The sequence below is a fragment of the Sardina pilchardus genome, chromosome 4 (assembly GCF_963854185.1).
Source record: "Sardina pilchardus chromosome 4, fSarPil1.1, whole genome shotgun sequence".
Lineage (NCBI taxonomy): Eukaryota > Metazoa > Chordata > Actinopteri > Clupeiformes > Clupeidae > Sardina > Sardina pilchardus.
This window is the reverse complement of record NC_084997.1, coordinates 40,044,649-40,059,648: the sequence shown is the minus strand read 5'-3', so window position 1 is coordinate 40,059,648 and position 15,000 is coordinate 40,044,649. Positions and strand designations below refer to the sequence as shown.

General features: G+C 46.1%; 2 protein-coding genes across 4 annotated transcripts in view; one reads left to right on the top strand and one right to left on the bottom strand.

Moving 5' to 3' along the window:
• LOC134077934 (guanylate-binding protein 1-like) overlaps window positions 1-12,804 on the top strand; it is a 58,629-nt gene extending 45,825 nt beyond the window's left edge. Inside the window, exon 12 of the mRNA XM_062533571.1 lies at window positions 12,515-12,804. Coding sequence (XP_062389555.1) covers window positions 12,515-12,804 — 290 coding nt within the window. The remainder of the gene's footprint in view (window positions 1-12,514) is intronic.
• LOC134079235 (guanylate-binding protein 1-like) overlaps window positions 1-15,000 on the bottom strand; it is a 150,839-nt gene that overhangs the window by 104,237 nt on the left and 31,602 nt on the right. The window lies entirely within an intron of this gene.

Genomic DNA, 15,000 nt, shown 5'->3' with positions numbered 1-15,000 from the left:
AGAACTGTGGAGCAACGTAGCAGCAGTATAGTCGCAATGAGAATGAGAACGAAAGGCACTCCACTCGGGAGGCGCGCGTGGCAGATCCAGCGTGCCGTCAGACAAAACAGGCAACAGGTGTAGACAGTATGGGGTGATTTTTAATGTTATGCCTTGCAATGAGAAGTAGGCATATCGTGAAACAGTTAGCAGACCCTCATTACGTGTTGGTTGTGTGGAGAACGAACGCTTATGGCCGGGGCAATGTGATTTTTTTTATATCGCGCTAGCCATCCCTCGACAGTGACCGTGTGCCTCTCCATAATCGGAGGAGGACGGTAATGTAGTGGAGCCTTTGTCTAATATCAATAGATGTGTTAGACGAGGTCGAAGTGTCCATAGGATAGCTTGGGGAAACGTAGCAGCAGTGTAGGCAGTCGCAAGGAGAATGAGAAAGACCAGCCATGCTGATTTTCTCCACTCGGGAGGCGCGCATGGCAGACCTTACTGCAGGCTGTCGTCAGACACAATAGGCAACAGGTGGGCTGTGTGGGGTGGGTTTTATGTTATGCCTTGCAATGAGAAGTACCGTGAAACACTACAAGAAGTGTCACCTGGATGAATAGGGATTCATTATATTTACAATAAAAAGCCTGCTACAGAAATGTGCATTCCCATCATCTTTCCATTTATTATTTATTACACTATTGATTTACTATTTCCCTGACCATTTAGTATGGCACAATGTGTGTTCTTTTTGTGTGTACATGTCCTTGTGATGTGAATGTCTGTCAACTAAAAATTATAATTTTTAAAAAAAACTCAAAGTGGCAGATCTAAAGGCCATAGTCAGACAAAATACAGGTGTAGGCAGTGTGTGGTGGGCCTTTGTGTTGTGCCCTGCAATTAGAGGTACCACACCATGAAACACTACAAGAAGTGTCACCTGTATGAACAGGGATTCATTATCTCTATGGCAAAAGGCCTGCTACATAAATTCGCAGCATCATCATCATTCCCATCATCTTGCTATTAGTAGCCTATGATGATTTACTATTTCCCTGACCATTCAGTATGGTACAATGTTTGTTCTTTTTGTGTTTTCATGTCCTGGTGATGTGTACGTCTCTCAGCAAAAAATATTATTAATAATAATATTCATATTTTTATAATAATATAAAAAAAATCATAAAAATTCAAAAATCAAGATGGCCGCCACCATATGACGTCATTATGACGTCATAATATGCAAATTAGTTGGATACATTTAATCCCTACATAAACTTTGGGTCATCCTTAATATTTCTCTGATTTACAGAAAGTAAAGTGAAAAGTTCACTTTTAAGTTAAAGCCTTTTGAAATTAATATGTCAAAATTGAATGTTTTTGGAAAAAACCTCTGGCGCCTAAAGGGTTAACCCCACGGTTATAGTGACCAAAAAAATCACAGATCATTCACAGCAGTGGCAATCCTGGTCTGCTCAACCCACACAGAAAATGGCTCATCTTGTTTATATTTCATATTTTGAATTCATAATCATAAACTATATATATTTTGTTAACAATGTACAGTCAACTTCAAAAGTATTGGAACACATGCTTAAAGTTTAATATAAAATCATCTTTTGGAAATTGATCTTAATGCTTTAAATGAAAAAAATAGGAAATATTCAACCTTTAATGACATCAATTTTCTTTGTGAATGGATAATGTATTGTAAATAAATAAATATTTTCCTTAAAATATAGGGGGTCATAAGTATTGGAACGGCCATGTTAAATTCCCATAGAGGATTTTTATTTTTATTTTTAAAGGCCAGTTATTTCATGGATCCAGGACACTATGCACCCTGATAAAATCCCCTTGGCCTTTGGAATTTAAATATCCCCACATCAACACTATACCTTCACCATACTAAGAGTTTGGCATGCTTAATGTCAGTTATTAGCTGTTAGCTGTTGAGCTCAATGCAATTCAAACCAGCGAATTAGCTAACAGCTAATGCCACTTACAATGATTACTATTGTTGAAGGAGTTCTGTACTGATACGGAACTACTGAGGTGCCCAAACGCGGGTGGTGGCTATGGCTGACGCGCTAGATGTTGCCTAAAGTCAGTGGCTAAACTACACTGTTGGCTTACTGTGAATTAAAGCAAAACGCCTGTAAACGGTCTTCAAGTTGAATCAAGGTGATCCATTTATTCCAACGAGTCCAAATACATCAGCAGGTACAGTAGTCACACAGGCCGTTAGCGTTGCCTTAGCGGTCAAAACCCTTTGCCCTTCCGGGTAGGACACCTGACCAACAACACATCAGTTCCTACCTTTATACCTGACCGAAAGAAATGAACATGCGCCACCCAGTGGAAAACAAAAACATAACATCCAAAAGAGACCATACATTTTGGCTCCTACAACTATTATTATTAGTTTTTGTATTTTGGGGGCTTTTTTGCGTTTATTGTTATATGACAGGAAAGAGTAGACAGGAAACAAGTGGGAGAGAGAGATGGAGTGGGATCGGGATATGACGCAGGCCGGAATCGAACCTGGGTGTAGCCTGCTGCACCACAGCGCCCCCCAATGATTATTTTCAAATACATTTTAGGATGAACTTTTTCCTGATAAATATTCAATGCATTCTGGACAGGCTGTTTTTTTTCAGCAGGGATGTTATTTTCATTTTATATTAAGATGGTTCAAAATAGATTGACATTTTTTATTTGCAATTATTTATTTATCTGAATGATTTTTTGTTTTGTATTTTTGAGCCCTCACCTTGTTCACCTTGACAAAATGGCAAAACCTGTAAAGTTAGGGGCATAATGAAGCATATATTGCTTATTTTGTTTGTGAGATGTTATTACATACGGTGAATTCACTAGTTCGCCCTTGGATTGCTTGAAGTGAGTACAGAGAATAGCAAGTTTGGCTTGGTAGCTGGCCACGGTCCTGGGATGCCAATAGCGGATCATTTGTGAGTGATGACCGCTAACACCCCCCATGGATGAGGGGTCATTTGGAGCTTGGAGCTAATAGTGAAATGGAGGAGCAGGGGAGGAGGTGGGAGGCTTTGGAACTCCAGCATGACGTAAGGGGCAACAAGGAAGGAGGGTTTTATACCCTATGTCCGGAAGTTGGGTGAGTGATGGCTGTCAATCAACCCTATGGGCTCCTCCCGAACTTTGTTTAGAAAACATCATTTCACTAGTTCGCCCTTGGATTGCTTGAAGTGAGTACAGAGAATAGCAAGTTTGGCTTGGTAGCTGGCCACGGTCCTGGGATGCCAATAGCGGATCATTTGTGAGTGATGACCGCTAACACCCCAAAAGAGCTTTAAACAGAGGCCGCTACCAGAGGGAAAGAGGGAATTGGAGATCTGGTCGAATATCTAGTATGCGACTAGTAGGCATCCAAGGACCAATGACTAAGCTACTATCTTCGATGATGGGGATAAGTGTGCTCTAGAAGTGGAGGCTGAGTTGTGCGTAGTGCCGAACATTCGAACCATCCGTGATAGACACTGAGCTGGATGGGGAGGACTGTGTAATACGAGTTGAAGTGATTAAGTGTAGGCGAGAGTGACCGTCTTCTCTATGGCCAGATGGTGGCAGTATGAAGGAGACTGAGAAGTAGCATTGCGATGGCTGTAGCAAGGTAAGGGGGGAATGCATTGTCACCTGTTAGAATAGAAGTAGAAAGACTGTAAGAAGGAAACGTTATGGTAAGTACAGTATGTTAGACATTGAATAAATTGACAGAAGACAGATCTAAGCGGGATTAACCTCGCTGCCACACTTCCTCACTACATCTCAACAGCCCAAAAAAAACAATATCAGCACGAGGCTGCAGTGAGCCTGGAAGCAGTTTGCCGCTGGCTCTGCAAGATATGCTATTATTTACGGATCATCGTGACCCAAGTTCGACGTGGTTGAACTACACGTGGCACAGGTGCACGGGAGTGGCATCTTCGTTACGCTTGTTTGACAGAGCAGCAGCCAAATGTCTTGGGGCTCAGCAGAGACGTTGTTGCAGTAATCTCGAAGCGCAGCGGGACCATCGTCGCATGGGTCTTGGGGCTCGATGGAGCCGCTGTTGCTTTGGTCTTGGGGCTTCGCTATGCTATGAGGCTTCGCTATGCTATGAGGGTCTTGGAGCTCAGCTGGGCTTTTGTTGCACGGGTCTTGGGACTCGATGGAATTGTTGTACATGCATCTTGGGATTCGGTGGGGGCGTCGTTGCTTGGGTCCTGGAGCTTGGCAGAGGTGTTGCTGCACGGGCCTTTTGGAATCAGTGGAACGGTCATTGCGCGTGACCTGGGATGCTGAGGAGCAGTGGTTGCGTGGGTTCTGAGGCTCGGCGTAGCTGTTGCTGCATGGTTCTTGGGCTCAGCAGAGCGGTTGTTGCATGGGGTTTGGGGCTCAGCGGAGACATCATTGCATGTGTCCTGGGATCCTGCAGAGCAGTCGTTGCATGAATCCTGGATCTCGGTGTAGCTGTTACTGCATGGGTCCTGCAGCTCAGTGTAGCTGTTGTTGCAGTTGTCCAGGAGCTCAGTGGGGCTGTTGCTGCATGGGTCTTAGCTCTGCGTAGCTGTTGCCGGATAGTTCTTGGGGCTCAGGGAGCCGTAATTGCATGGGTCTTCAGACTTTGTGGAGGCATCGTGTCATGGGTCCTGGGGCTCAGCGGAGCTGTAGCTGCTCGGGTCTTGGGCTCAGCAGAGCCGTCATTGCGTGGGTCCTGGGGCTCAGGTAGCTGTTGCTGCATAGTCTTGGCTCAGCGGAGAAGTTGCTGCATGGGTCCTGGAGCTCAGAGAAAGAAACTGTTATTTGACACAAACGACGTATGACACGGTATATAAAACACATGATAGGCATATGGAATGGAACGCTGTTCCGTGGCACTACTGGGTGCCCATGGGTCTTGAAACTTTGTGGAGGCAACATGGCATGGGTCTTGGGGCTCAGGAGTAGCTGTTGCTGCATAGGTCTTGGGGCTCAGCAGAGCCGTCGTTGCATGTGACCTGTGATCCTGAGGAGCAGTCGTTGCATGGATCTTCGGGCTCAGCAGAGCCGTCGTTGCGTGGGTCCTGGGGCTCAGCAGAGCTGAGCTGCACGGGTCTTGGTCTCAGTGGAGCTGTTGCTGCATGGGTCCTGGGGCTCAGAGAAAGAACTGTTATTCGACACAACAACGTATGACACGGTATATAAATGCATGATAGGCACATGGAATGGAACGCTGTTCCGTGGCACTACTAGGTGCCCAAGCTGATGGTGCGGAAGTTCAGAGAGGCAAAACTGTTATCGACACAACAACGTATGTGTTAAACAGAGCTTGACTAGATACCGGCTAGAGAATAAACATGCTCGGACACAGGTTGCAGGAACACACAATCAATTGTTTATTGGTGCAGGTGTGGCTTAAATAGAACATCACATGGCATGGTCACATGACACACACCTGAGAAGAATCCCCATAATTGGGAGCACTCATTGGACAATCAATCAATTAACACCCCCACTTGCTCACACATTATTCACCATCATTCACATTCAATTACAAAGACAAAACAAAACACCACATGGAAACAAACTGCATTGCATCTTAGATTGGTTATAACCCAAACAAGAACGAGGAAAAGGTAAGTAGCTTCACTTTTGTTGCTGGTTTAGTCATTAGGTCAGCAACCATCTGATCTGTTGGGCAATATTCCAAAAACACATCACCATTGTTTACAGTTGATCTCACAAAATGGTATTTGATATCAATATGCTTACATCTCTGTTTACTAACAGGATTCTTTGACAATGCAATTGCACCTTGGTTGTCTTCATAGACCATAGGTACACCATACTGATAATCATCAAGATGTTCAAGCAGTTGAGTCAAGTACAAACATTCTTGTGTAGTGGCAGCCAATGCTATGTACTCAGCCTCACATGTTGACAATGCTACAGTTGGCTGCTTTTTAGTCTTCCAGGAAATCAGAGGACCATTCTGACATAGGCTAACACAGTAACCAGATGTACTACGTCGGTCACTTGAGTCACCCGCCCAATCTGCATCACTATAAGCCACCAACTTTAACCCTTCACCACATTTCCTGTAACAGAGCATCTTGTCATTTGTGCCTTTCAAATATTTCAGTACATGCTTTACAGTTGTCCATTGTTCTTCTGTTGGTTCACTGAAATATTGTGACAATTTACTAACAACATAACTCAGATCAGGTCTAGTGCATGAGGTTAAGTAGATTAGGCTACCCACTGCCTCTCTGTATTTCCTGGGGTCACTCATCTTTTCATCACATTCAGTATAATTTAACTTTGGTTCACAAGGTGTTGACCTGGGTTTACAGTCTTGCATGTCAAATCTTTCCAGCAGTTTACCAACATAACTCTGCTGTGACATAGTCACACTCCCATCACACTGGTCAAAAGTGATACCTAGAAAATTCTTCAGTCTGCCCAAATCTTTCATCTGGAATTTTTCAGTAAGCATCTCTTTGACAGCATTTAAAGCTCTCTCATCACTGGCAGCAATAACCAAGTCATCAACCCATATCAATATTATCACTTTCTCATGTTCTGTTTCTCTCTTGTAAACACAATGATCAGCTGGATTTTGTACAAAATTGTTTTCACACAGATAGTCATGTAACATTTTGTTCCAGTTTCGACCTGATTGCTTTAGTCCATACAATGATTTCTCCAGTTTGCACACCATTTTCACATTTGCCTGAGATTTTACCTCATACCCCTCTGGCTGTTCCATGTAAATGTCATAATCAATCGGTGCATGTAGGTAGGCAGTTTTAACATCCATCTGATGGAGGATCAGATCCTCCTGAACAGCCTTCTGCATTAACACTCTCACACTGGTAAGGTTAGCAGTAGGAGAAAAAGTTTCTCCGTAATCGACCCCCATCTCCTGACTATATCCCTTGGCGACATAGCGGGCCTTATACTTGTCAGATCCATCAGCATTGGTTTTGATAGCATACACCCATCTACCCCCCACTGCTTTCTTGCCCTCAGGTAGAGTGGTCAGTGTAAATGTATTGTTATCCCTCAATGATTTCATTTCCTCACCCATTGCATCTACCCACTCTCTTGAGTTGGATGAAGTCACAGCTTCTCTGAAAGTTTTAGGTACATTAGAAACCATCTTGTAGCAATAATCTATGCTGATCTGCGCCTGATCACTCTCCACCCCATAGAAATCTGGCCTCCTTCTCTCTCTACCAGGGTATCTCCTCTCTCTACTCAGGGTATCTGGAGAAAGTGATTCTGCCTTGACCTCTTCTGTCTGTAAACTTATCTGGCTTGGGTCTAGCTTAGCTTCAGGGATGTCACACTGCTTGGGTTGGTCAGGGTCAGGTTTGGTTGTGCTACACTGCACACCATCATCGTCATCAGACACGTCATCAGTCTTCTGTCCCTCAACATTGGACATAAACCTCACCAGTCTGTGTTTCATCACCTTTCTGCTGTCAGGGTAGTAGACCATATAAGCTGGGCTGTTCTTATCATACCCAACAAAGATGCCTTTGTCAGACTTTGAGTCTAGTTTCTTCCTGTCCTGCCTATAGGCATAACACACAGTACCAAACGTCTGCATCCTGGACATATCGGGTCTCCTTCCTGTCAGCATAAAGTACGGTGTCTGTCTAGTGCGGTTGTTGAAACACCTATTCCTCACCACTGCTGCTGTCTGGACTGCATAGGGCCATATCTCCTTGGGTAACTGGCTTTCCAAGAGCATACATCTAGCCATATCAAAAAGGGTTCTCCAGTTGCGCTCAGCAGTGCCGTTCTGGTGTGGGGAGTATGGTGCGGATGTCTCGTGTCTGATTCTGTTCCTACGAAGTAGTGCTTGATAACCCTGTCCAGTAAACTCAGTACCATTATCAGATCTGATGGATGTAACATTCCCATATGGGGCCATGTCAGCTAGGAACCTCTCTGTGGCTACCACTGTATCGCTTTTGTGCTTCAGAAAGTACACAAACACTGCACTCGAGAGGTCATCGGTAAAGGAAAGTGCATATCTATACCCTTCTCTGGATACCGGGTCGATGGGGCCTGCCAAGTCAGTGTGTACTAACTCTAAAGCGGACTTGGCCCTCACATCAGGCTTCCTGTTCCTGCTCTGATTGAATTTACCTTGGACACACACTTCACATCGCATAGACTTGGGTGCTTTACCCTTGATTGACATACCATCCACCACACTCTCTAACTTCTGAACATCATTAAAATTACAATGTCCCAAAATCTCATGCCACGTCTGAATATCATGACAACTCATAAATTGATCACAGTCTTTGTTCACTGGCACAGTAGGCAAATAGAACAGTCTGTTATCTTCATGAATAAGAAAACGTGTACCGTCTTTGTACTGCAGGACATCCTCACCCTCCTTGAAGATCACTGTTGCCCCACTGGAAGTTGCAGCTCTGACAGAGAAGATGTCTTGGGGATAGGAGGGGATGTACAGCGCCTGCTTCAGTGTGGCACTGAGGTGCCGTCCCCTGCTGTCGACCAGCCACACCTCTGCTTCTCCTCTGCGCTCTGCGACCCCCTTGCACCTTGTGCCATCGGCAAGCTCCACACAGTGCGTCTCGGCCTGGAACCGATCGTCGAAGCTCTTGAACTTGGCCAGGTCGGTGATTATGTGCGATGTCGCACCGGTGTCCACCATCAGCCCCTTTCTGGAGACACCGCTCCCTGGCTGACGATCACTGGTCACCAAGAAGGCGAAGGTGTTGTCCGTCTCCTCGTACACCCCACGTGCGTTGTCCTGCCGCTGCTGTTTCCGTCCTCCTCGCCGTATGGTACTCTTGCCCTGGCTGGACCACTGTTGACCACGCTGACACTGTCTTGCCTTGTGTCCTCTCTGGCCACAACGGAAACACTCAATGTCCCCACTCTCAGTGCCCCACACCCTTGCGCCTGGTGGAGCACTGATCTTCCTTGGATGCGCCCGGGCCCCCATGACGTTGTCTTCGGCCCCAGCTGTGCGCATACCTTCAGTGTTCTCATAACTCCGCAATTTTGTCTTGAAGTCGGCAAAAGAGAGAGTCTCATCGCTTTGAGTGACAAAAATGGAAAAAGGCTTAAATGATTCTGGCAGCCCCTTTAAAACCATAGCAACTAATAGTCCATCACTCAAGGCCTCTCCAGCATTCCTCAGTGCTGTGATTGAGGTCTCTGCACGTATGACATAGTCAGTCACACTCTCACTGCTCAACTTTTGCAGGGACGTCAGTTCTGTGTAGAGACTCACAATGCGGGGCTTACCCTTGCCAGCATAGTAGTCCCGCAAGATCTTTAATGCTTCACGCCCATCATCTGCAGCCTCTCGCATGACCAGGGACAGACTTTTGTCATCGAGGAATTGAATGAGTTCAGCATATGCTTCAGCATTCTTTGTGGCATCCTCAGCCAGCGCGTCTTCATCCGCATCATCGGCGGGCCCCTTCAAAATTGTGTCCTTCAACTTCTGCAACCGCAGATGGCCCAAAAACTTTGTCTCCCACAGTTCATAGTGCTTTTCGTCTCCGTCAAACACAAGACGAGACCAACGTGAACTTGCCCGTTCACTCATTGTGCTGGCACTCCAAACTTTCTATAAGTGACTACTCACGCCGTATCTTCACAAACGTCAACGCATCTGGGCCCATAACCTGTTAAACAGAGCTTGACTAGATACCGGCTAGAGAATAAACATGCTCGGACACAGGTTGCAGGAACACACAATCAATTGTTTATTGGTGCAGGTGTGGCTTAAATAGAACATCACATGGCATGGTCACATGACACACACCTGAGAAGAATCCCCATAATTGGGAGCACTCATTGGACAATCAATCAATTAACAGTATGACACAGTATATAAACGCATGATAGGCACATGGAATGGAACGCTGTTCCGTGGCACTACTGGGTGCCCGAGCTGATGGTGCAGAAGTTCAGAGAGGCTCCGGGCATAGAATGGGGAAAGGGGGGAAGGGAGGGAGCAGTTGCCGCCAACAACTGGAGGGAGCAGCCAGGGAGGGAAGTCCTGGCTGGGGGAAGTGGAGGGGCGAGGGAAGAAGGGGGAGGAGGGAGTAGCAACGCGGCCGCCTTCTGAGATCTGTATGGAGTTGCTGTGGTCTGGGAATGGATAGGCAGGGGAATGGAACGCAGTTCCGTAGTACGTAGGGTACTGCAAAACCCGATGACACGGACAGGTCTGGCATGGCTCTGGGAAGGAAGGGGGAGGGGAGAGAGGTTGATGCTAGAGGAAAAAAGGGGAAGGAAAGAGGGGGAGGTGGGAGTAGCGACGCGGTCGCTACCAGAGCTGGCTGGGACCTGTAGACATTCACTGATTCCTAATGGAAGTGAAAATCAGTGACGTGTGCATGAGGTTCGGATCCAGGGCTGCTTTGGGAAGGGAATGGGGAGGGGGAAGAGTGGGAGCAGTCGATGCTAAGACCAACTGGAGGGGACAGCCTGGGACCGAGTTCTGGCTGAGGGGTGGGGGGTGGGAAAGGGTGGGGGGGGAGTAGCGACGCTGTCGCTACCAAAGCAGGCTGGAATCCGGAGATATCTAACTTTGCCTGTTGATTGGAGAGACAAGCAAAGATAGGGGGGGCAGTGCAGTTCTAGAAATGAGATGGGGAGGGGAAAGAGAGGGAGGGAGGGAGCAGTCGATCCGAAGACCGACTGGAGGGGGGCAGCCTGGGACTGAATCCCAGCTGGGGGTGATGGAAGGGGAAAGGAAAGAGGCGGAGGCGGGAGTAGCGACGCTGTCGCTACTAGAACTGACTTAACTGCCACGAGCCTGGACTGAGGGCTGAAAAACGCTGCCTGTGCGTTTTTAGATAGGCTGCAGCTTTAGCGCGTGCAGCCATGGGCAATGGAGCTGGGGAGCGTAGACTAGACGCGTGACCTGCTACTGTTGGCCCGGCTAGTTAGCAAGACGTAAGCTTGTGTGCTTCAGTCGGGGGTGGTTCTGGGTATGGAGAAGTCTGTATCTGGTCAATGATGAGCCAGGAGTGCAGTGATGCATGCTTAACTGAGCAATAACAGATAGGAGTGCATCGAGTATTGCTTACTGATGTCCCCACTGTAGTAACATGATAAGCAATGCGATTGCGATAATTGAATGTCAAGACAATATTTAATTAACAATGCCAAGTGTCTTGGTTGCGCCACTTCTGATGGTGTGCATGTCTAGTGCATGAGAAGCACTGTGCTCCTGCTGAGCTTCACTATCTGACGCGCAAAACCCATAAATATGGATTTGTAGGTGACAATTAATCGTGCATGATTAATCCCGGCTTGCAAAATGTTCAGTTAATGCAACGAGCAATGCATTTGAATGATATGAGATTTGAGGGTAGAGAGCATCAGCGAACTGAATGGCGTTACTGTCGCTTTAAGACTACGGAAGTCTGTAGTAGCAGCGCCAATGTTTGAACACATGACTGACTTACTGAACGAGGAAATACCTGAAATAGCCTACTCGAAACTTTGCGGCCTTGCCTGTGGCCATAAGTTCGGAAGGAGTACTAACAATCAACAACAATCAACCAACAACAATCAATAACAATCGCCAGTATCAGGAGTGAATGTGAATGAGCAAGAGATAGTAATGAATGGCATACAATACTGTTCGTTTTCTGATGCCAGCATGGATGCGGATTGGGTGAGCTTCGGAAGACTGGCTAGCCTCCATAGCCTACAAGGCGAAGTTTGGCGTGGCGAGCCATGATGGAATTTAGAGCGTTCCGAATTGCAACGTGAAACCGCGGGCGTGGAGCTGCATGTTGCGTGAACAGATGGAGTAGCCTACCATTGCTCCGTGCGGTGGCCTGATAAACATAACGGACTGAAAGACTGTAGCGTAAGACTATGTAGCCTGCCCATCGACTGGATGTAGCGCTCTTGAATGAACTTGTTAGTTTGTCCCGCTCCATAACCGACGTCTGCCTACGGAGGCTTTGGAACTCCAGCATGACGTAAGGGGCAACAAGGAAGGAGGGTTTTATACCCTATGTCCGGAAGTTGGGTGAGTGATGGCTGTCAATCAACCCTATGGGCTCCTCCCGAACTTTGTTTAGAAAACATCATTTAATACATAAAATGCAATTTGTTTGAAGAAATGTTATAAAATAATTAGAATCAACATCAGTTGACTTGGAGTGGGGTGTACCCCAAATTATATTGTGAGCCACATGTTTATTTATGCAATGGAAAGGGCCAGCTCTCTCTCTCTCTCTCTCTCACACACACACACACACACTATTTATTCACTTGCCACACACATACAGAGGGTGACACCACAGAGAGGAGGGACTTGCAAATGCGCTGATACACGTGCCTTGCCTTGCCAGAGAGCACACACACACATACACCACAGAGAGGAGGGACTTGCAAATGCGCTGATACACTTGCCTTGCCTTGCCAGAGAGCACACACACACACACATACACCACAGAGAGGAGGGACTTGCAAATGTGCTGATACACGTGCCTTGCCTTGGCAGAGAGCCAGCTGCGTGAGCAGTCTCTCCTGCTGGAGAAGGGCTTCCAGGAGAAGGCGGACAGGTTGGGGCAGGAGATGCGAGAGGCCCAGCGGAGAGCAGAGGAGTCAGAGAAGAGCAGGAGCCAGGAGTTCACCCGCCTGCTGGAGCAGCAGGACCGCCGGCACAGCGAGACCATGGCCCTGATGAGGGAGCAGAACCAGGCCATCCTGAATTCAGGAGGAGGAGGAGGAGGAGGAGGAGGAGGAGGAGGAGGGGGTATATTGGGCTTTTTCAAATCACTCTTTAGCTAACCAGCTCATCACATCTCATCTGACCAGCATATTATATTTCATCTGACCAGCATATCACTTTTCCTAACCCTCTGTCTGTAATTCTGTACGTGTCTGTTGTCCTGTCTGTAACTTTGTACATGTGTATGTGTTGTCCTGTCTGTAACTCAGTATGTGTGTCTGTTGTCATGTCTGTAGTACATGTATCCTGTTGTCCTGTCCGTAGTACATGTATCCTGTTGTGCTGTCTGTAGTACATGTATCCTGTTGTCATGTCTGTAGAACATGTATCCTGTTGTCATGTCTGTAGTACATGTATCCTGTTGTGCTGTCTGTAGTACATGTATCCTGTTGTCCTGTCTGTAGTACATGTATCCTGTTGTGCTGTCTGTAGTACATGTATCCTGTTGTCCTGTCTGTGACTCATAATTACCTACATTTTCGTGTCATTATTTTTATCTTGTACAGCACTGTGGTCAGTGAAATCTGTGTTCAAATGTGCTCTATGAATAAAAATGGCTGACTTCATCCTGACCAGGAAGGACATTAGGCACGTTACACTTTTGCTCTAATCATTTCTGAACGGTTTTGTTCAGTGAAGTACAATCTCTTTGGAACAGTTTTTCAATTCCGCAGGGGGGGGATTTAGACTCCAGGGGGGTTTTAACCTGATTAGCAAACACACATCTGAATCTCTGATTTTGAATCTCGAGTTTTTGTCCTAGAAACATATACGTGACACCAAAAGAAACCTTGATTCTTCTTGTTTCTAGTTTTGAAAGAAGATATATCGATGGCGCTTTGTAAAAACAACATAAGAAAATCCTAGAATTTCAGTCCTCTCAACTGCAGCAGGCCCATTCCTGAAGCTGAATCAACCTAAATTGCATTTGAAAGACACACTCACTCAAGAGATACATTTAGTCTGACTTTTTTCCAATTTGTAGTAAAACTACATTCAATTTTTGAATGTTCTTCTTACTTTTATGTAGCCAACACCTTTGTTTTCAAAGTTCCAATTTCAAGTCTTGGGTAGATATAGTTAGTGGGTTTTTTTTACAAGGCTCGAAAACCTCTGAAAAATAGTTTGTTTTAGAGTTGTGTTCACACTGAATTATAATAAAAACTAATTTCATTTCATCCAATTTACTCTCATATCATTATTGTTGAGGTCTTCTAGAATATATAACTATACTGTATGTGCCACTTTTGCATAGATGTTTTTAGTCAGATGACTTAAACATGTCAAGTTATAGCAGACTGCCTCAATGTGCCTGAAGGCCCCCGGACCTCAGAGTACTTCAGGCATTCAGATCAATTTCCAAAAGATGCTTTTATATTCCTCTTTAGCGTGTGTTCAAATACTTACGGAGGTAACTGTATATTCCTCTTTAGCGTGTGTTCAAATACTTACGGAGGTAACTGAATATTCCTCTTTAGCGTGTGTTCAAATACTTACGGAGGTAACTGGATATTCCTCTAGCGTGTGTTCAAATACTTACGGAGGTAACTGTATATTCCTCTTCAGCATGTGTTCAAATACTTACGGAGGTAACTGTATATTGGCCGATAGTCATTTTTAATAAACACAATGTAAAAACTTTCTCCAATAATAAAGTTAAGGAAGTGACCAAGCTTGGACTCATTACTCTACAACTTGACGCTGACAACGAAGAAGTATCCGTCGATGCGTCCCGATGCCAGCTGATAACCAGTCCTGAGTCCTGGCGCAACACAACATGGCCAGAGATGTGGTGTACCAAGGTGCAGCCTACTGTCACTGAGCAGAGGTGTGGTGTACCAGGGTGCAGCCTACTGTCACTGAACAGAGATGTGGTGTACCAAGGTGTAGCCTACTGTCACTGAGCAGACGTGTGGTGTACCAAGGTGCAGCCTACTGTCACTGAACAGAGATGGTGTAGCCTACTGTCACTGAGCAGAGGTGTGGTGTACCAGGGTGCAGCCTACTGTCACTGAGCAGACATGTGGTGTACCAGGGTGCAGCCTACTGTCACTGAGCAGACATGTGGTGTACCAGGGTGCAGCCTACTGTCACTGAGCAGACATGTGGTGTACCAGGGTGTAGCCTACTGTCACGGAACAGAGGTGTGGTGTACCAAGGTGTAGCCTACTGTCACGGAACAGAGGTGTGGTGTACCAATGTGCAGCCTACTGTCACTGAGCAGAGATGTGGTGTACCAAGGTGTAGCCTACTGA